This window comes from Tupaia chinensis, unplaced genomic scaffold, assembly GCF_000334495.1.
Source record: "Tupaia chinensis unplaced genomic scaffold, TupChi_1.0 Scaffold149501_1, whole genome shotgun sequence".
Taxonomy (NCBI): Eukaryota; Metazoa; Chordata; class Mammalia; order Scandentia; family Tupaiidae; genus Tupaia; species Tupaia belangeri.
In genome coordinates, this window is record NW_006209345.1 from 2,421,168 (window position 1) to 2,442,811 (window position 21,644).

At 40.3% G+C, this 21,644-nt stretch overlaps 1 protein-coding gene across 2 annotated transcripts in view; it reads left to right on the forward strand.

Moving 5' to 3' along the window:
* Positions 1 to 8,338: 8,338 nt before the first annotated feature.
* KMT5B (lysine methyltransferase 5B) overlaps positions 8,339 to 21,644 on the forward strand; it is a 62,025-nt gene continuing 48,719 nt past the window's right edge. Inside the window, exons 1-2 of one of the 2 annotated variants that reach the window (XM_014585317.2) lie at positions 8,339 to 8,433; positions 10,404 to 11,022. In XM_014585317.2, coding sequence (XP_014440803.1) covers positions 10,480 to 11,022 — 543 coding nt within the window. In that variant the 5' untranslated portion in view covers positions 8,339 to 8,433; positions 10,404 to 10,479. The remainder of the gene's footprint in view (positions 8,434 to 10,403; positions 11,023 to 21,644) is intronic. The other variant, XM_014585319.2, reaches the window with a different exon arrangement.

The following is a 21,644-nucleotide window of genomic DNA, read 5'->3' on the forward strand; positions in this document are numbered from 1 at the left end:
AATTGAATCGAATGCCCTTTTCCTCCATTCTGGTCTTGTGACTTTGGGCACATGTGCACACATTCCCAGTGTGTTTTGAATTTCAAGCCATTGGGCCTAGGACTTCAACCATGCAGTTGACCATGTAGTATCCAGCCATCTTAACTACCATGCCACCTAGCTGGCCCAAACTTTTTCTATTTTTAAATTTTCAGACGGTGCATGTGCTCTGCAGACAGGCTAAGAGGTAAGGAGAGGGAGAAAGCATCTCCTAGTGGAGTGTGGTCACACAGCAGTCCCTTCATCTCCTGTCCTATAGGAATTTGGAGTACACGTGTACCTGGCATGCTTTTCAAGCTGCCAGAGCTGAAACTTGAACTGTGGTTGGCCATATAGGATCTGGCTCCCTTAACTGCTGGCTATGAGACCTACCCTTCTTTTTATTACTTTTTATGTTCCCCACTTACATCTTTTTTTTTTTTTTAAGTTTTTTTTCTATAGTGCGTATGCACTCGCTAGAGAGAGGGGGGGAGAGTGAGAAATCAACCCCAGAAGGGATATCCATGTCACAATCTCTTCTCCTTCATTCTTCTCTCAAGACTTTGGGCATGTGCACATGTGCCCAGCATGATTTTTAAGCCACCAGGTCTGGGACTTGAACCATGATCAGCCATGTGCCTTAACCACCATACCACCTGCTGGCCTTTCCATCTATTTTTTTTAATAATTCTTTAATTATTTTTATTATTATTATTTTAATTCAACCAATGAAAGAGATGGAGAGAAAGTGAGAAAGCAGGCTGCCACAAGGACTCAAACAGTGGTTAGCCATGTGGGAGTCCAGCGCTTTAACCACCACACCATCTGCTGTCCTCCCAAAGTAAAATCCCTTCTGTTTTCTTCATAAGCACATGTTTGGTACACACATGCGTAGCATGTTTTTCAGGCCACTGGCTCTGGGAATCGAACTGTGCAGCCAGCCATATGGGACACAGCCACTTTACCACCGTCTGGCCCTCAAGTGTTGTTTTTTCCTCATCGTAAACTCTAGAGTGCCTCCTCTCAGTCTTCGGACTTCTTTTGTCTAGGTGACTTCATCTGGACCTATGGCTTGAAGTATCATTACTGTTCTAACTGCAAATTTATATTGGGCCAGCTGGTGATATGGTGGTTAAAACAACTGGATCCCACATGGCCCACTGCAAGGTTAAGTCCTGGACCCAGTGGCTCCAGAAATGTGCTATACACATGTGTGCACGTACCCAAAATCCTGAGAGGAGAATGGAGAAGGGATTTCAGCCATCTACCTTGGGGGTGTTTTCTCACATTCTCTCTTTCTCTTCAAAATTAAAAACCAAAACAAAACATTATATCGTATCTCCAGCCTGGACTTTCACTACAGACCCTGGCATCCAACTGCCACCCACTCCACTTAGGTTTCTAATAGGCATCTCAAAAAATTACCACAACCAAACTCACTGCAAATCACAAGCTCTCTGGTTTATTGCCAGTATTCTCTTAACTAGTCTCCTGCTTTATCTGGTCCCCAGAAATAATCAGTAGCTTCATTAGAACTGCCTTTAAAAAACAATAATAAAAGAAAATAGATTTGTGAGCTCTTCTCATAGCTACTAGCTATGAGAAGTCCTTTAAAACTATGATTGGGGGGACTGACAAGTGGCATGATTGGTAAAGGCACTGGACTCCCATGTGGCCGACTGCAGTTCAAGTCCTGGACCTAGTGGTTTGCTTTCTCACTTCCTCTCTCTGTCTGATCAAACTAGATAATAATAACAACAAATAAAGGTAAATAAAATCTTAAAAAAGAAAAGCTGTGAGTTGGATCTTGTGTCTCCTCTAATTTCTATCACTTGGGAGTGACTAAGCCTCACTACTGGTTTTTGAAGTGTACTGATGTGTGTTCCTCCTTTTTATTGTCAGGGAGCACATGCTATTGCCAGAGGGAGAAAACTCCTCAGTGTTATGTGGTCAATGCTACAATCCTTTTTTCTTCCATTTCTCCATCCAATCAGGGTCCTGGGCACACACACATGCCCAGTGTGTTTCTCAAGCTACTGGAGCTGGGACAGGAAGCAGTTAGCCATGTGGAATCTGGCTCTCTATCCACAGGGCTTAACCACTAAGCCGTGGGGACTGGTCTGCATATTCTTTCTTCTAGCAACCTCTCAGCTCTCATCCTGTCCTTCTCTCCTCCCTTATCTGTTCCAGCCACTTTAGCCTCTGTGCTGTTCCTCAGACACACAATACGTTCCAGCCTGCTCTTTTGCTTAGCATATTCTATGCTCAATTGCTGCCTGGCTTTTTCCTCACTCACTGTAGCTCTCCTAGAAGAGAGCCACCATCACTCTCTTATTCCACCTGAAACACTCCCTGCCTTCATGAACTGCTGCTTTTTCTCCAAGGTACTGACATTTATTTGTTTTGGGGGTTTGTTTGTTTTTGTTAGTTTTGCCAAAGGGTGGGTGCTTTTGCAGGACAGAGACCAGAAAAAGCATTCTTCTTCTTATTTTTTTTTTTTTTTTGGAGAGGTTTTAGCTATAGGGCGAGTGCGCTCGCCAGAAAGACAGAAAGAGACAGAGAGACAGAAAGTGAGAAATCACCCCCCAGGGGGGATGGTCACGCCGCAATCCCTTCTCCTCCATTCTCCTCTCGGGATCTTGGGCACGCACACACATGAGCCCGGTGTGAGTTTAAGACACTCGGTCTGGGACTTGAACCACAGTCGACTACGTGGGAGTCCAGCAACATAGCCATTACACTAACTGCTGGTCTCCAGAAAAAGCAATCTTTATGGGGCATGGTAACCCTACAATCTCTTCTCTTCCATCTCTCTTTCCTGTTGGAATTTTGGGCATGCATGCAGCACAGGCACCAGGCATGTTTCCCAAACCACTGGGTCCAGGACTCAGACATACAGTCAGCCATTCTGGATCCAGCCACCTTTGCCACCATGCCACACGCTGGCTGGTCTTTATTTGCCATCTTGTTATGTCTTACTGCTTTCTTCCATTAGAATATAAGCACAGATAAGGGCAGAAACCTTTGTTCAGTGTCTAGAGTATAGTAAATATCTAATTTTCCTGGCTCTTATTATTTTTTTTCTTTTAAGGTTTTTGCTGTAGGACCCATGGACTCACTGGGGAGTGACAGAGAGAGACAGTGAGAAGGAAAGTGAGAAATCACCCCCCGAAAGCCACAACCCATTCTCCTAGGATTTTGGGCATGCACATAAACACACTTAGCGTGATTTTCAAATTGCCAGGTCTGGGACTTGAACTATGGTTGGCCATGTGGAAGTCCAGCGCTTTAACCACCATGCCACCTGCTGGCCCCTTCCTGACATTTTTATTTTGGGAAATCAGAAGAGAGAAAGATTTGTATCAGTTATGCCACTCAGGTGGCCAGTACTCTTTCCTTAAAATCTTTTTTCGTCAGTTTGTTATAAAATTGAAGTAGTTTTTGGGCCCAGTATAAGTTACATTGCTGACTCCCATGTAGTGGACCGTGGTTCAAATCCGGGCCTGGCAGCTTAAAACTCACGCTGGGCATGTATTTGTGTGCCCAAAATCCCAAGAGGAGAACAGAGAATCCCTGAGGAACGATTTCTCGCTTTCTGTCTCTGGTGAGTGCACACACCCTAGCAAAAATCTCTTGAAAAAAAAATTGTGGTAATTTTTACTTCTGAATATAGCCAGTGTCTGATTAGCCCAGCTGTTGTCCCCCTAGCTGAGATGATGGGGGCATTTCCTTCTGAGCCAGCTGTGTTCCATGACAGAGATCATACCTTTGTTTGTTGGAGCGGGGGGACCTTCTGTGATAGCCATGAAGCTTTAGGCTTTGCTTTCCACCTAGTATCGTCAACCCATTTCTCCAAGGTCTGTTACAATACTGACTTGTGGTAGCTTTCTGAGGTTTTTTTTTTTTTTTTTTTTTTTAACATTTATTTCCTCCATGAGTGTGAGAGATGGACGACATCCCTGACAGGGTCTTGATGCTGCAACCTGCCTCTAGCTTCAGCCACCCTGGATCATGGGACAATGCCTGGTGTACTCATGTCTCTGGATGCAAACTGGCAACTTTGTCATGTGGGTCTGCTTTGCAAAGCTAGTGTTTTATCTCTGAGTCATTGTCTAGCCCCCTGTGTCTTGAAATTCCATCAATACCTTTGATATGTAAACTTGGAGTTCTATAGAAGAGATTGTGCCCATGAACAGACTCTATACTCATGAGGCCACAACAAATGATGACTGGTAATTAGTGTATATATTTAACTAAAAATGTGTGGAAATCCTTAAAGTTTTTTTTTTTTTTTAGAGGTTTTTTTTAGCTATAGGGCGCATGCACTCGCCAGACAGACAGAGACAGAGAGATAGAAAGCGAGAAATCACCCCCCAGGGGAGATGGCCACACCACAATCCCTTCTCCTCCATTCTCCTCTGGGATCTTGGGCACGCACGCACACACGCCCGGCGTGAGTTTAAGCCACCAGGTCCGGGACTCGAACCGCAGTCAACTACATAGGAGTCCAGCGACATAGCCGTTACGCTAACTGCTGGTCCCCAAACCCTTAAAGTTATTGGTAGCTTTAATAGAACTGCTTTTATAAAATTTTCATTTGTAAATGTAAGGTCTTTTGCCTTATCTGTCACCTGTCGTCAGGTGGATCTGTGGAGAGTGTCAGAGTCTGTGCTGACCATACCCAAGCACATGCAACGCATTCTCTGTCACTGGCAGAGATGCCTCTTATACTAAGGTACTTCCAGTTCAAATAATGCTATTATTAGGTCTTTGGGAAAGTCATGGCGTATTTTTTGTTTTTCTATGCAAAAATACGTCATGACTTTCCTGACAACCCAGTAGTTGACCACAATATAAATGAGACCAGAGGTCACAGATGTGTTTCAGTTTGGATCATTAACCCACAGTTGGGTGAAATTATGTATGGAGTAAAGCTCAGTCTATGTTCTGTGAGCTGAGCTGAAGTGTACTACTGCTAAATGACTTATTGGTGAACTTTTTCTAAATCTCAGGAAAAAAAAAAACAACTGTTAATAATTTTCTCCAGTTAAAATTTTATCCCATAACTTCCTAAAATTTTGGTATCTGTTCTTTGTCCTAGTGATAAAATGAATGAATAACTTAGAGCAGTGGTTCTCCCAATGGTGTGTATCACTTGGAAATCTTGTTAAAACATGCCACTAGGTCTCATCCTGTTTTTTTGTTTATCTTGAGTAGGATTCTTTTTTTTTTTTTTGGAGAGATTTTTCGTGCACTCGCCAGACAGAGAGAGACAGAAAGCGAAATCACCCCCCCCCCCCTGGGGGATGGCCACACCGCAATCTCTTCCCCATTCTTCTCTTCTCCATTCTCGTCTCGGGATCTTGGGAATGCACACGCACCCGGCATGCGTTTTAAGCCACCAGATCCAGGACTCGAACCACGGTTGACTACATGGGAGTCCAGTGACATAGCCATTACGCTAACTGCTGGTCCCTTGAGTAGGATTCTTGGTTGGGGCTTTGTGGAAAGTTGGCATGCTGTGTCTTGTGTCTTTTCTATCTTAAGTTTCTCTTTTCTGTTCCACATAGTTACACTTTATGTCTTATGTCTTATATTGAAGAATATTGGGACTCCTAAGAGTCTGAAAAATTGTTCAGTCATTATGCATGTGTATTCTTGGGATGGATTTCCTAAAGGACCAAAACCACTTTACCTCCTTACTCTTTTTCTCTGGAGGTGTAAAACTAGGAGTTGAACCAGAAGACATTAGTGCAGAGGGTAGGGAAATTACTGCTGGTAGCAACTCTGATTCCTGTCATGTCTGTACCTGTGGAGGAGCCACTCTTGCTGCTTTTAACACTGGGCATTGTGAGAAAAAAGAATTTGAAGAGGTCAGGCAATACATTTAATTTACAGTTTTTAAAACAGAAATGCAGTTTTTGTGAAGTAGTTTAGACCAATGCCTCATTTATTCTTTCATCAGTTGATCACTATGTGCTATCCTAGAGTATAGGATTAGAGATAAGAAAAATAGATTCTTTTTTTTGTTTTGTTTGTTTGTTTTGCTATAGGGCGCGTGCCCTCTCCAGAAAGAGAGAGAGAGACAGAGAGGCAGAAACTGAGCAGTCACCCCCCTGGAGGAGATGGCCATGCCATAATTCATTCTCCTCCATTCTCCTCTTGGGATCTTGGCACACACTCATAAGCCCCTGGCGTGAGTTTAAGCTGCCGGGTCCAGGATTCAAACTGCGGTCAACTACATGGAAGTCCAGCGACATAACCATTATGCCATTTGCTGATCCCGAAAAATAGATTCTTGACCTCAAGAACTCTGTCAATTAAGAGAGCATTTGGACAATTATGATGTAATGACATAAGGGCTTTCATCTAAGTTTTGTAGTAAGGCTGTATAACTGAATTTGGCAGTGAGGGTCAAGGAGTACTTCCTAGAGGAAGTAAACACTGAATTGTGACTTAAAGGAATTAGACAAAAAGAAAGGAAGAGAATATTCCAGGAAGAAAGAACAGTGAGAAGGCCAGAGTGAGTGCATTGCTTTTGTTCCTTCTAAGCTTTCTTAGCTTTTATACTTTAAAAGTACATTGTTCTTGAGTTCTGTTCTTTGAGGGTAGGGAAATTACTGCTGGTAGCAACTCTGATTCCTGTCATGTCTGTACCTGTGGAGGAGCCACTCTTGCTGCTTTTAACACTGGGCATTGTGAGAAAAAAGAATTTGAAGAGGTCAGGCAATACATTTAATTTACAGTTTTTAAAACAGAAATGCAGTTTTTGTGAAGTAGTTTAGACCAATGCCTCATTTATTCTTTCATCAGTTGATCACTATGTGCTATCCTAGAGTATAGGATTAGAGATAAGAAAAATAGATTCTTTTTTTTGTTTTGTTTGTTTGTTTTGCTATAGGGCGCGTGCCCTCTCCAGAAAGAGAGAGAGAGACAGAGAGGCAGAAACTGAGCAGTCACCCCCCTGGAGGAGATGGCCATGCCATAATTCATTCTCCTCCATTCTCCTCTTGGGATCTTGGCACACACTCATAAGCCCCTGGCGTGAGTTTAAGCTGCCGGGTCCAGGATTCAAACTGCGGTCAACTACATGGAAGTCCAGCGACATAACCATTATGCCATTTGCTGATCCCGAAAAATAGATTCTTGACCTCAAGAACTCTGTCAATTAAGAGAGCATTTGGACAATTATGATGTAATGACATAAGGGCTTTCATCTAAGTTTTGTAGTAAGGCTGTATAACTGAATTTGGCAGTGAGGGTCAAGGAGTACTTCCTAGAGGAAGTAAACACTGAATTGTGACTTAAAGGAATTAGACAAAAAGAAAGGAAGAGAATATTCCAGGAAGAAAGAACAGTGAGAAGGCCAGAGTGAGTGCATTGCTTTTGTTCCTTCTAAGCTTTCTTAGCTTTTATACTTTAAAAGTACATTGTTCTTGAGTTCTGTTCTTTTTTCCCTAAGTATAATTACAAGATATTTGATCATCAATAAGATGTATTATAATTGAAATATTTTAGTTTATAATTGATACATTATATATACATTATAATGTTGCTTGCCCTTGTTATTTAAGCAGTAGCATTTTTCTGAGTTTAGTGAATCCTACAAGAAGACTCAAAAGATAAGCATAATGAAAGTTGAATACTAACTGAATTTATTTAATTTATTTAATTTAAAGAATTTTTCAGAGGTTTTTGTCTTAGCATGCATGCGTTCACTCGAGAGAGAGATAGAGACAGAGACAGTGAGGGGGAAAGTGAGAAATCATCCCCAGGAGGGATGGCCACTCAGCAGTCTCCTCTCCACCATTCTCCTGGGATCTTGGGCACTTACACCTGGCATGTGTTTCAAGCCACCAGGTCTAGGACTCAAACCACAGTTGAGCCGTGCGGGAGTCCAGCAACGTAACTGCTATGCCTTCTACTGGCCCTCAATGCCAACTGAATTTAAATGGTGAAGATGAGCCAGTCAGCAGCATGGTGATTAAAGCGACTGGATGCCTTATGGCTAACTATGCAGTTCAAGTCCTGGACTCGGTGGCTTAAAATATTCACTGGGTGGCATGTATGTGTCCAAAATCCTAAGAGGAAAATATAGGAGAAGGGATTACAACCTGGTCATCCTCCAGAGGGTGATTTCTCACTCACTTTCTCTCTGGCAAGTACATGTGCTCTGTAGCAGAAACTTTAAAAAAAAAAAAAAAAGGTGAAAGAACTGGGAGAAAAATATGTAGTAGAAAAACAATTGTAAAAGTATCTTTAACCTCAGTGAGATTTTTTTAAACTTCCACCCGATCAGTGTTATTTACATGTACATTTTATTTCATTGTGTTCCATAGGTATCTCTGTGATATGAAAGAGATCTGAGGTCAAGCGTGAATAAATATTTTATGTTTGTGTTGGGCATCATTTAAGGTATATCCAGTATGCGTTTCTGAGACTTTCAAAATAATTTATCCTGTATACTTTTCTGTGTGTTTGTGAAAAGTAGAGGAAATTTATCCTTTTCTCTATAGTTGAGAAATACTTGGGCCAGCAGATGTGGCCTCTACTTATGATAAATTGCATGACTAACACTGTGTGGCATTGGACTTGTGACCTCAGTGTCAGCTGGGAATTAGAGGAGTCATACTGGTCATTTTAAAGTCCCTTGAGCTTGAAAATATTTTGATTTTGCATTTTTTTCCTTTTTCTTTTTTGTTGTTGGGTGTATGCATTTACCGTACAGAGCCAGAGAAAGGGAAAGTAAGAAATCATCCCCTGATGGCCACGTAGCAATTTCTTCTCTATTCTCCTCTCAGGATTTTGGACACAGGCGCTCTTGCGCCCAGTGTGATTTTCAAGCCACTGGGTCTGAGACTCTTTCCTGTTTTCACCCATATGGGAATCCAGTGCTGCACAGCCTGCTGACCAAAATTTTGCATTTCCTTTAAGGAATTTTTTTAATTGCCCGAGGGCATGTGTACTCACCAAACAAAGTATCCCCAGCAGGAAGGATCATGTTGCAGTCCTTTTTCCTCCATCTCTCCTGCCCATCAGGATTCTGATCATGCACATGAACGTACACACGCACACACACACTTCAGTGTGTTTTCAAGCTACTGGGCTGGGATTTGAACTAGTGTACACTATGTGGGATCTGGCTCTCTTAACTACAGGGCTGTCTCTGAAGGAATTTCTTCCCTTTTTTTTAATTGTATATTTTCGCACTTTCTTACCTTTTTAGTCTGACTTATATTGAAGCATAATTCCATAATAGACTTCAGGGGCATCCTTTTTCTCATTATATTGGCAACAAATGTAGTTATCATATCTTCATTTCCAAAAGTTCTTATAAATTACAGTTTCCCACTATCTAAATCACTCAGTTTCCTATACCAGCTAATAAAAATACAATTAGTGATGGATATTTCTATATTGTCAAATATAATAGTCTTTCAATTTTGTTGCCATTGTAAAGGAACAATGAAATAGACATATCCAGATGGGCCCTTCTTTGATATTTGAATACTGGTCTTTAAATACCTCAAACAGTGATTTCAAACTAACAAAAACAAAAAGATGTGAATTACTTTCCTTTCCTTATTTTATTCTTGTTCCTGTGTTAAAAGTAATGAGTAGCTGGGACCAGCAGATTGCATAATGACTACGTTACTGGACTCCCTCCTAGTTGACTGCGATTCGAGTCCTGGACCCGGTGACTTTAAAACTCACATCAGGCACGTGTGTTTGCATGTGTGCCCAGGATCCAAGAGGAGAGTGGAGAAGGGATTCCAGCATGACCATACCCTTGAGAGTGATATCTTGCTTTTTCTGTGTCTGTCTCTCCAGTAAATGCACGCGCCCTGTAGCAAAAATCTCTTTTTAAAAAAGGAAAAAAAAGTAACGAGTAACTAATATATCAGGAATTCCTTACTGTGGTGGACAAAGTTTAACATAGATACCTTTTTCCAAAGCTTTTCTTAGAACAAAAGAGATGAACAACTTTTTTGTTATTTTATTCATAAAATAAAAAGAGTTCATAGAGCATTACCAGAACATATAATTTAAGATTATAGAGTTATACCTAGATAACAGCATAATAAGGAGCAAAGATGATTATTTGTAACTGAAAGGTCTATATTTATTTAGCACCCACTGTCTATATTTGTCAGTTACTGTTGTAAGCACCAGCAATGAACATGTACTTACCTCCTATGGTTTACATTTTAATCAAAGCCTGAGGGTATTGTTGTCCTCCACATGACAGTCATATACTTTGGGGAGCCAAGTTAATAAGAGTGGAGATGTTAATATTCGGTATCTTTCTTAAGGGTCTGTTTAGTATGGTTTTTCATGTATTTACCTCCCGTTTTGTTCTGTTTTTCGTATTTTGTTCCTGTTAGGAGAGAACATTGAAATTATTCTCTAAGCTATTTGAAGAGAGTGACTAAATGCACCTGAGTCAGGCTGTCCGTGGGTATGAAGTGGTTGGGAGAATCCAAGAACATGGTGGTGAATGGCAGGAGAAATGGAGGCAAGTTGTCTAATGACCATCAGCAGAATCAAACCAAATTACAGCACACGGGGAAGGACACCCTGAAGGCTGGCAAAAACGCAGTCGAGAGGAGGTCAAGCAGATGTAATGGTAATTCAGGATTTGAAGGACAGAGTCGTTATGTGCCATCTTCTGGAATGTCTGCCAAGGAACTCTGTGAAAATGACGACCTTGCAACCAGTTTGGTTCTTGATCCCTATTTAGGTTTTCAAACACACAAAATGAATACTAGTGCTTTTCCTTCGAGGAGCTCAAGACATTTTTCAAAGTCTGACAGTTTTTCTCACAACAACCCTGTGAGATTTCGGCCTGTTAAAGGAAGGCAAGAAGAACTAAAGGAAGTAACTGAACGTTTTAAGAAAGATGAGCACTTGGAGAAGGCCTTCAAATGTTTGACTTCAGGTGAATGGGCAAGGCACTATTTTCTCAACAAGAACAAAATGCAGGAGAAATTATTCAAAGAACATGTATTTAGAAGGACACCCTGAAGGCTGGCAAAAACGCAGTCGAGAGGAGGTCAAGCAGATGTATGTACACACTTAAACTATCACTGTTTGATTGTGATGTGGGGCACTGATTCTGGTTTGTAATATGTATTCTGTTCTTTTGTCTTTGAAACAATGTTTTATATTATAATTAATAGTATAGGGTTTTTGTCACAAAGTTACATCAGTTTTTATCCTTATCAAATTAAAACTACTTTAATACTCAATTTCTATCCATAACTTTAGATTCTGTTTTGTGAAATATATACCTGAATAATTGATTGTTCTATAAAAAATTTTAAGATACTGCTGCTGAATTCCTTATAAAGACTTAATTTTTATATTCTATGAAAGTGTAAGTATATACTACTTTGATATCTTCCATAAATGTTTCATGGAATTATAAGAATACTAAAATCATCTCTAATTTATATCAGTAGAATGGAGGATCTGACTTCTTTGGGGCATCTTTACAAATGTTGTAGCTATTCTATTTATACAGAGTAAACAGTTGTTTATCCTAACAGTGAAGCATTGCTGCTCGTAAGTTACTTTATTGCTTCTATACCTCTTGGTGGGAATGGGGTTACTTTCTGAGAGTTTGAAAAATTGTAGGTTTTGTGTATATCTCCTCTAAGGGTAGTAAAAAAGAAAGTATATGTATAAACCTAAGTAGACAGCAATGTGAAGGTTGTCGAAAAGTATATGGCCACGCTAAGGAAGACAACTTCTTTGAATTTCTATTTTTGTTTATCCTTGATTTCTGTTGGAAATGACCTATCCCCAGTAATTTGGATTAGCCTAGTGTTTTCTGCAGTTTCAGATAGATTGTACCATTCTGATTAAATTCTTTCTTATAAGGAAAAAGATAAACTTTTAGGTGTTTATCCTATATTAATTGGGCCCAGACTGCCCTTAACCTTCCCATATTAGATCAGGTCACTATTTGTATAGAAAACCAGGCAGAATTTCTATACAGGGAGAGCCCAAGACTTGAGTGGGTACTCCTTTGCATGGACATCAGCTCACCCATGAGGTTGCTGTCATTGTTCATGCTGATCCTGTCTCATCCCTTAGAGTTTGGTAGAACTTGAAGGATTAAGCAGTATAGTGATCCTTATCAGTGGTTTGGTTCTGGTCAATGAGTTAGGCCTCTCAAGCTTTTTTGTTAATTCACCAGAGGGTGCTTATACTCACTGGAGAGAGAGGGGGAGAAAGTGAGAAAGCACCCTCCATGGGGATTGGTCACTCCACAGTCCCTTTTTACTCTTTCTCCCTTGGGACTTTGGGCATATAGGCCACATGGACCCAGTGTGTTTCATAATCCACTAGGTCCAGGACTCAAACCTCATGGTTGGATCTGTGGGATCTAGCTGCCCTAACACGGCTGGCCTGGCCTCTCAAGCATTTAAGCAAATTGCTTTTGGCCTTGTTTTATGCCTTATTGTGCAAAAAAAAGTGGTTTTGTTTGTTTGTTTCTGGTTTCTAGTGTTGGTTTTGTTTTTGTTTTTGTTTTCCCAAGTGTGCTATAGGGTACATGCACTTGCTGGAGAGAGACAGAGAGGGAAAGTTAGAAATCATTTGGCGGGGGGGGGCTGTGTTGCAGTCCTTTCTCTTTTACTCTCTTCTTGGTATTTTGGGTGCACATACACAGAACCTGGTGTGATTTTCATGCTATTTGGTATGGGACTCAAACCACAGAGTTGGCCAGGTAAGATCCAGTCACCTTAATTTCCAAGCTAGCTGCTGGTCTCCCCCCAAATTTTTAATTACTTTAATTGTTAGTAATACATAAGAAGTTACAAATTGAGTATTGTATTGATTATGCTTTGCTAAGTGTAGATAGTACAGAGGGATGGAAAACCAGAGGGAACCAGCAGTTAGCGTAATGGCTATGTTGCTGGACTCCCACGTAGTCGACTGCGGTTCGCGTCCCAGACCCAGTAGCTTAAAACTCATGCCGGGCACGTGTGCGTGCATGCCCAAGATCCCAGGAGGAGAATGGAGGAGAAGGGATTGCAGCATGACCATCCCCCCTGGGGGGTGATTTCTCGCTTTCTGTCTCTATGTCTCTCTCTGTCTGTCTTGCGAACGCACGTGTCCTATAGCAAAAACCTCTCAAAAAAGAAAACCAGAATGTGAAGATGACAGCAGCATTGGACAAGAATGGTCATAGGAAACCCATAGCGAAGAGAAACAGGAGAACACAAAGTAGTGCTTCATCTCAGATAAATTGCAACTACCTTCATGTAATATTAATGCCCCAAGTACATGAAACAAAATTGGCAAAATTGAAAGAGAATATAGACAATTTCACAATAATTTGGGAAACTTTAATTTTAAATATTGGATAGAACAATTAAGCAAAAGATCAGTAAGGACGGACCAGTAGGTGGCGTGGTGGTTAAGGCGCTGGACTCTCCAACATGGCCGACCATGGTTCAAGTCTCGGACCTGTTGGGTTGTTTTCATTCTTACTTTCCCTCTCTCTCTCCCTCTCTCTATGTCTGTCTCTCTCTGGTCAAATTAAAATAAATAAATGAATAAATACAATTAAATAAAAAATACATTTTAAAAAGATTAGTAAGGAAAAAGAACTTTAAAGAACATTTATAAACCAATTAAACCGCTAATAAGGACATTGACAATCTATTCCATGAAATACTGAAAGAAGACTTTCCAAAGCTAGAGAGGGGCATTCAAAGATCCAGACCCAAGAAATACAAAGGACCCACCCTATAAGATCAATCCCAAGAAGATCTTCTCCAAGACACATTATAACCAGATTGACCAAAACCGCAGACAAAGACAAGATACTCAGACTGGCAAGAGAGAAACGTCTTGTTACCTACAAAGGATATTCCATCAGGCTAACAGCAGACCTCTCATTGGAAACAATGCAAACAAGGACAGAATGAGAAAATACATTCAAAGTATTGAGTGAAAAACAATTTCAACCAAGAATACTATACCCAGCAAGATTATCCTTCATATGGGAAGAGAAGATAAGAACATTCTCAGATAAACAAAACCTGAAAGAATTTGCCAGCACCAGGCCAGCTCTCCAAGAAGAACTGAAGGGAGTACTATCCCAGGAAAACTAAAGTCAGACACACAGAAATAAGAGTTCTAAAACAGCTAAGAAAATGGCCAGCTTAATGGTAGAGACAAGTAGAGAGTTGAATATTATCTTTCGGATTTAAATGGAGATCTGACCACAGCAGAAAATAAAGCACATGAGCTTGAACTGGTGAAATAGAATTTTATGACTTTTGACTAAAACATTACTGACCTTCTATGCTTTATTTTCCAGTGTTAAGGAGTTTTGTCTTTTCTCAAGTTGTGGACAGGTTTACATACCTACTATTCAAACAGAATCCTAACCAGTTTCCTGGCTTAAAGTATTACGCAAAGTTCTCTTAACATTTTTTGATTTTGATTTATTAAAGCTAAAACTGCCTTTCTTGAGATTAAAAAGTGTATTTAAAAAATACCTATTTGGTAACCAGAGTAAGCTATGTAACCTCAGCAATGTGCTGTTTTATAGTATATTCATTCTATCCAGAGTTTCATGCCTAATTAGCTTTTGTTCACAGATATGTATATATCAGCTGAACTTACTATTGAAAGTATTTAGATTAATTAAGATATTTTGTGAATCAGTAATGTGGGAAAGAAAAAAGAAATAGAAAGCAACTGCAGAAACCAGAGGCAGGGTGGAAGAGGGTGAGAAATAGGGGGGAATACATATATATATAACAAGAAACATATACAAGAAACAAGAAATAGAACATTATTTGTTGACGATAAAATGTATGTTCAAGCCACTCTACAGTGTATTCTGGCTGGGAAATTGCATTTTGTATGCTGTGGTGATGTCCAGTGAAAGTATGTAAAATATAAATAAATAAATAAATAAATAGAAAATAAATAAACCAATTTGACCCAACAAATATCTATAGAGTATTTCATCCAACAATAACAATACTCAGGCTGCTCAAGGATACGTGGAGCATTCTCTAGAATAGACCATATGATAGGCTGTATAAGAATCCTCAGTAAACTTAAAAGGATTTAAATCATGCAAAGTGTGTTTCTGACCACAGACGAATATAATTAGAAATAATAACAAATTTGGGAAATTCACAAATATATGGAAATTATACAACACACTCCTAGATAACCAGTGGGTCAAAGAAGAAATCAAGAACAAATCAGAAAACACTGAGATTAATGAAAATGAAGACAATATACCAAAATTTACAGAATATAGCTAAAACAGTGGCTTAGAGGGAAATTTATAGTTATAAGTACCTGTGTTAAGAAGAAAGATCTCAAATCAGTAGTGTAACCTTCTACCTTAAAACACCAGAAAAAGAAGAGTAAACTGGGACCAGCAGGTGGCATAATGGTTACATCGCTGGACTCCCACGAAGGTGACTGCAGTTCAAGTACCAGACCTGGTGGCTTAAAATTCATGCCAGAGGGGGGCCAGCAGGCGGCATGGTGGTTAAAGGCTGGGGACTCCCACATGGCTGACCATGGTTTTAGTCCTGGATCTGGCAGCTTGCTTTCTTTTTCTCTCTCTCTGTCTTGCTCTGGTCAAATTAAAAAAAAAAGGGCGGGGAGGGGGAGGCCGGCAGGTGGCATGGTGGTTAAGGATGCTGGACTCCCACATGGCTGGCCATGGTTTGAGTCCTGGATCTGGCAGCTTGCTTTCTTTTTCTCTCTCTCTGTCTTGCTCTGGTCAAATTAAAAAACAAACAAAGTTAAATAAAATAATTCTGGGTTTTTTTACTTTTTTTTTTTTTGAGAGGTTTTTGCTATAGGGCTTGTGTGCTCACCAGAGAGACAGAGAGCGAGAATGTGAGAAATCACCCCCCAGAGGGGATGGCCACGCTGCAGTCCCTTCTCCTCCATTCTCCTCTCGGGATCTTGGGCATGCATGCACACGTGCCCAGCGTGAATTTAAGCCACCAGGTCCGAGACTCAAACTGCGGTCGACTACATGGGAGTCCAGCAACATAGCCATTACACCCACTGCTGGTTCCAATAAAGTAATTCTTGGAAAAAAAAATTTCATGCCAGAGGCGTGTGCATGCATGCCCAAAATCCAGTAGGAGATTGGAGAAGAAGGGATTGCAGTGTGACCGTGCCTCCTCGGGGGGGCGATTTTTTGCTTTTTGTTTCTCTGACTCACTCTCTCTCGCTCGCTCTCCCTCCCACCCTGTGAGTGCACATTCCCTATAGCAAAAATCTCTCTCTCAAAAAACAAAACAAAACAAAAAGAGTGAACTAAGCCCAAAACAGCCAGAGGAAGAAAATAATAAAGGCTAGTGTGGAAATAAATGAAATAGAAAGCAGAAAAACGAGAGGAAATCAACAGAACTGAAGGTTGGTTCTTCAAAATAGTCGACAAATGCCAGACCCTAAATAAGGGCAAGAAAAAAATTTCTACGATCAAGGGTGAAAAGGGAGGCATTACTACTGCCATACAGAAATAAGAAGGATTATAACAGAGTAGCATGAACTGTATACCAGCAAATTAGATAACTTAGTTAAAATAGTCAAATTCCTAGGAAAACACAAAGTACTGAAATTGAATCAAGAAAAAAATGGAAAGTCTAAATAACCTTATGGCGAGTAAAAATGTATAAACAGTAAGTAAAAAATACATGTATGGCAAGTAAAAATATATAAACGGCTGTATCCCACATGGCCAACTGTGTGGATCAAGTCCTGGACCCAATGGCTTAAGAACCATGTATGCCCAAAATTGGGGCCAGTGAGTGGCATGGTGCTTAAAGGCATTGGGTTTCCACCCGGCCTACCATGGTTCAAGTCCCAGACCCTGGTGGCTTGCTTTCTCACTTTCCTTTTCCTTTCTATGTCTCTCTCTGGTCAAATTTTAAAATAATAATAACAAATGGAACTAAATAAATATATAAATAATTCTAAAAAAAAAAAAAAAAAAAGAACCATGCATGCCCAAAAATCCCAAGAGAAGAATGGAGAAGGGATTGCAGCATGACCATCCACCCTGGGTGAGAATTCTTACTGAAATCCCACCTCCTGTTATTGCACAGGATTCTATAGCATACTGGAGGGAAAAAAATTGCAAGGAAATGAAACTTCAGAGCAGTGATATCCCTTATGAATACAGATGCAAAAATCCTCAACAAAATACTAGCAAACCACATGCGGTAACATAAAAATAGTCTCTGTTAGGATGACCTAGTGGAATTTATCTCAAGAATGCAAGGTTGATTTAATATCTGAAGATCAGTTAGTGTACTATACCATATTAATAGAATGAAAGACAAAAGTTACACAGTAATTTTGGAATATGCAGAAAAAGCATTTGACAAGATCCAACTCTCTTTCAGGATAAAAATCACATAACTAGGAATAGAATGAAATAATACTCTGCCTAATAAAGGATATATTTTTTTTCTTTTTGGAGAGGTTTTTGCTATAGGGCGAGTGTGCTCGCCAGACAGACAGAGACAGAGAAACAGAGCGAGAAATCATCCCCCAGGGGGGATGGCCACGCCGCAATCCCTTCTCCTCCATTCTCCTCTCAGGATCTTGGGCACACATGCACATGCGCCCGGCATGAGTTTAAGCCACCGGGTCCAGGACTCGAACTGCGGTCGACTACGTGGGAGTCCAGCAACATAGCCATTACGCTAACTGCTGGTCCCAAGGATATGTATTTTTTAAGATTATTTTATTGAACTTTATTTATTTATTTTAATTTGACCAGAGAGGGACAGAGAGAAGGTGGGCAGGGGAGGTGAGAAAGCAAGCCACCAGGTCCAGGACTTGAACTGCGGTCGGCCATGTGGGAGTGCAGTGCCCCAACCACCATGCCACCTGCTGGCTCCCCTAATAAAGAATATTTATGAAAAACCCATAGCTACTGTCATTTAGTAGAGAACGACTAAATGTTTTTCCCCCCAAATGAGGCACAAGACAAGGATATCTATTCTCACCACTTCTATTCAATGTTGTGCTGGAGTTTCTAACCAGAGTAGTTAGTCAAGAAAAGGAACTTTAATGCGGGACCAGCAGATGGCACAATGGCTATGTCGCTGGACTCCCATATAGTCCATCGCAGTTCTAGTCCTGGACCTGGTGGCTTAAACTCATGCCGGGCGCATGTGCATGTGTGCCCAAGATCCTGAGAGGAGAATGGAGGAGAAGGGATTGTGGTGGGGCCATCCCCCTGGAGAGTAATTTCTCACTTTCTGTCTGTCTGTCTCTCTCTCTCTTTCTTGTCTTTCTGGTGAGCACACACACCCTATAGCATAAACCTCTCCCCACAAAAAAGCATCTGCATTGAATGGAAAGAAGTAAAACAATCTTTCTTACAGATGACATGATTGTATATTTAGAAAATCCTGAGAAATCCATTAAAAAACAGTTAGAATTAATAAATAAGTTCAGCACGTTTGCAGGATACAAGATTGGTATACAAAAATAGTTGTATTTTTATACACTTGGAATGAACAATCCAAAAATGAAATTAAAATGTCATTTACAGTGGCATAAAAAAAGGAATAAATTTTAAGTGTAAAACTTACATTCTGAAAATTAAGAAATGTTGAAAGACATTAGAGACCTAAGTAAATGGAAAGATACTTCATACTCATTGTTTGAAAGACTTGATATTGTTAAGATTGACAGTATTCCTCAAATGTTTCACAGATTGATCACAATCTCCATTAAAATCCCTATTGGGGAAGGGACCAGCAGTTGGTATAGTGGCTGTGTTGCTGGACTCCCATGTAGTCGACCACGGTTCGAGTTCTGGACTCGGTGGCTTAAACTCACGCAGGATGTGTGTGTGTGCGTGCCCAAGATTGCGAGAGGAAAATGGAGGAGAAGGGATTGTGGCGTGGCCATCTCCACTGGCGGGGGGGATTTCTTGCTTTCTGTCTCTCTGTCTTTCTGGCTAGTGCATGCACCCCATAGCAAGAAACCTCTCCAAAAAAATTAAAAATCCCAATTTGGTTTTTCACAGGAAATGACAAGCTTATCCTAAAATTCCTATGGAAATTCAAGGGACCTGGAATAGTCAAAACAATCTCAAAAAGAACAAAATTGAGGCTGGACAGTGGCACAGTGGTGAAGTATGACACTGTGCAAGGCTGACACATCATATGGGAACGTTCCAAATTCTTGTCCAGAGACGTTCCTGAATACATGGGACGTGCACATGCCCATGATCAGGGGCTGCCTAGAACTGGGGTGGATCATGGCATCAGGGCCCTGTTCGAGGTGCCATCTCTGTCTCTCTGCCTCTCTTACTCTTGGAAAAAATAAATACATGTACTTTTTGTACAGCAGGTGGCATGGTGGTTAAGGCACTGGACACTCCCACATGGCTGACCACGGTTCAAGTCTTGGACCTGGTTGCTGGCTTTCTCACTTCCCCTCTCTCTGTTTCTATGTCTCTCTCTGTCAAGTTAAAAATAAATAAAGGAATAAATAAAAAAAAAGAAAGAAAGAAAGATAGAGGAGAAAGAACAAAGTTGGAGAACTCACACTTCCTGATGTAAAAACTTACCACAAAGCTGCAGTAATTAAGCAGTGATATGCTGGCATGTGGAAAGACGTAGCTCCATGGGATAGAATAGAGAGTTCAGAAGTAAATCCTCATGTGTTTGGTCAGTTGATTGGTACAGGTGGTACAAGAAACACTCTTTGCAAACACTAGGATGTCTAGAATAAAAAAAAAAAAAAAAAATCACAGGGCCAGCAGGTGGTGTGGTGATTAGGGCACTGGACTCCCATATGGCTGACCATGGTACAAGTCCTGGACCTGGCAGCTTGTTTCCTCACTTTCTCCCTCTCGTGAGTGCACATGCCCTATAGCAAATTAATTAATTAATTAATTAAATAAAATCTTTTAAAAAGGTAACCACAAGTGTTGATGAGGATATGGAGAGTTTGGAACTCTTATATACTGCTGGTAGGAATGTAAAATAGAGCAGCCACTTCAGAAAACTCTGGCAGTTCCCATATCACCCAGCAGTTCTACTTCTAGAAGGTATATGCCTAAGAATATTAGAAAACATGCATGCACAATTTTTTTTTTACCACACAGGAATATAATCTTTATTTTAACTAGAAACAGCAGATAGCAACACAATAATTTTTACATAGATGTTCATAGTGGCATTATTCATAATAGCCAAAAAGTAGAAACACCTCACGTGTCTATCAGTTGATAAGTTAACAAAATATGGTGTATACTTAAATAATGGAATATTATTTACTCATAATGAATGAAAGTACTGGTGCATGGTATAACATAGGTGAGCTTTGAAAACATTATGCTAATTGAAAGAAGCCAGTCACAAAAGCCACCTGTTTTTTTCTTTTCTTTATAGGGTACATGCACTCTCCAGAGAAAGTGGGAGAAAGGGAGAAATCACACCCCAAGAGGATGGCCACACCGCAGTCCCTTCTCTGTTCTCTTGGAATTTTGGACAGCATGCATATATGTCCAGTGTGATTTTCAGCCACCAGGTCTAGGACTTGAACTGCATAGTGGGCCATGTAGAATCCAACACCTTAACCTCCACACCACTTGCTAGCCCAAAGACCACGTATTTGTAACACTTATATGAAATTTTCAGAGTAGGCAAATCCAGAGACAAAAAGTGTTAATAGATAAGTAGTTGCCAGGGGCTGTGCAGGAGGAAGAAATCGATAAGGACTACTGATGAATACAGGGTTTCTTTTGAGGATGATGGTTCAACTCTGTGAATCTGTTTAAAAACTATCAAGTTGTATACTTTAAATAGGTGAATTGTATGGTATGTGAACTATACAGTAAAGCTGATATAGAAAATGTAACTTCGATAGCTTTCACATACCTATATGCAGATAATTTCATTGTGAAATCATATACCTACCCTTGACAGGGAATTTCATGTATTTATTTTGTTTTGTGAAAGTAGATGAAGTTTAAACCTCTCACCTTGTCACTTACTTTCAAAATCTAATTTTGAGAGCCTAGAGTTAACACTGTTGGTATCTGCTATAAATTATGTGTGCTAATTCCATGAAAAGACTATTAATTATGTAAACATCAGACTTAATCAGCACTGATGAAACTTCATCTGCATAAATTTGGCCTACCTTTTTGTTCATTTAATTTCATGTGTGCTCGCTGGAGAGAGAAAGCAAGAAAGAAAGCACCTTCTATGGTGGATGGATGGCCTTGCCTTAATCCCTTCTTCATTCTCCTTTCAGGATTTTGGGCATGTACGCACATGCACCAGTGTATTCTGGATCTCAACCACGTGAGATCCCGCTGCTTTAAGCATCACACCACTAGCTGTCCTGTTTGTTTCTTTACATTGCTTTCCTCCATAGTTAAACCTACTTATTTCAGTTATACATTCTAGTCCTTATCGTATTTGTTATCCATTCATTTACAGTTTCAGGTGGAGATCAGCTAGAAGTAGGCCTGCTCTTTTCAGTCTTTCCTCACTTCTACAGAGCTCAGTAGTCATAGGCAAGTTTCTCAACCGTAGGTCTCATTACCTGCATAATGGGGATAGTAATTACTCAGCTGCCCAAAAGCATAA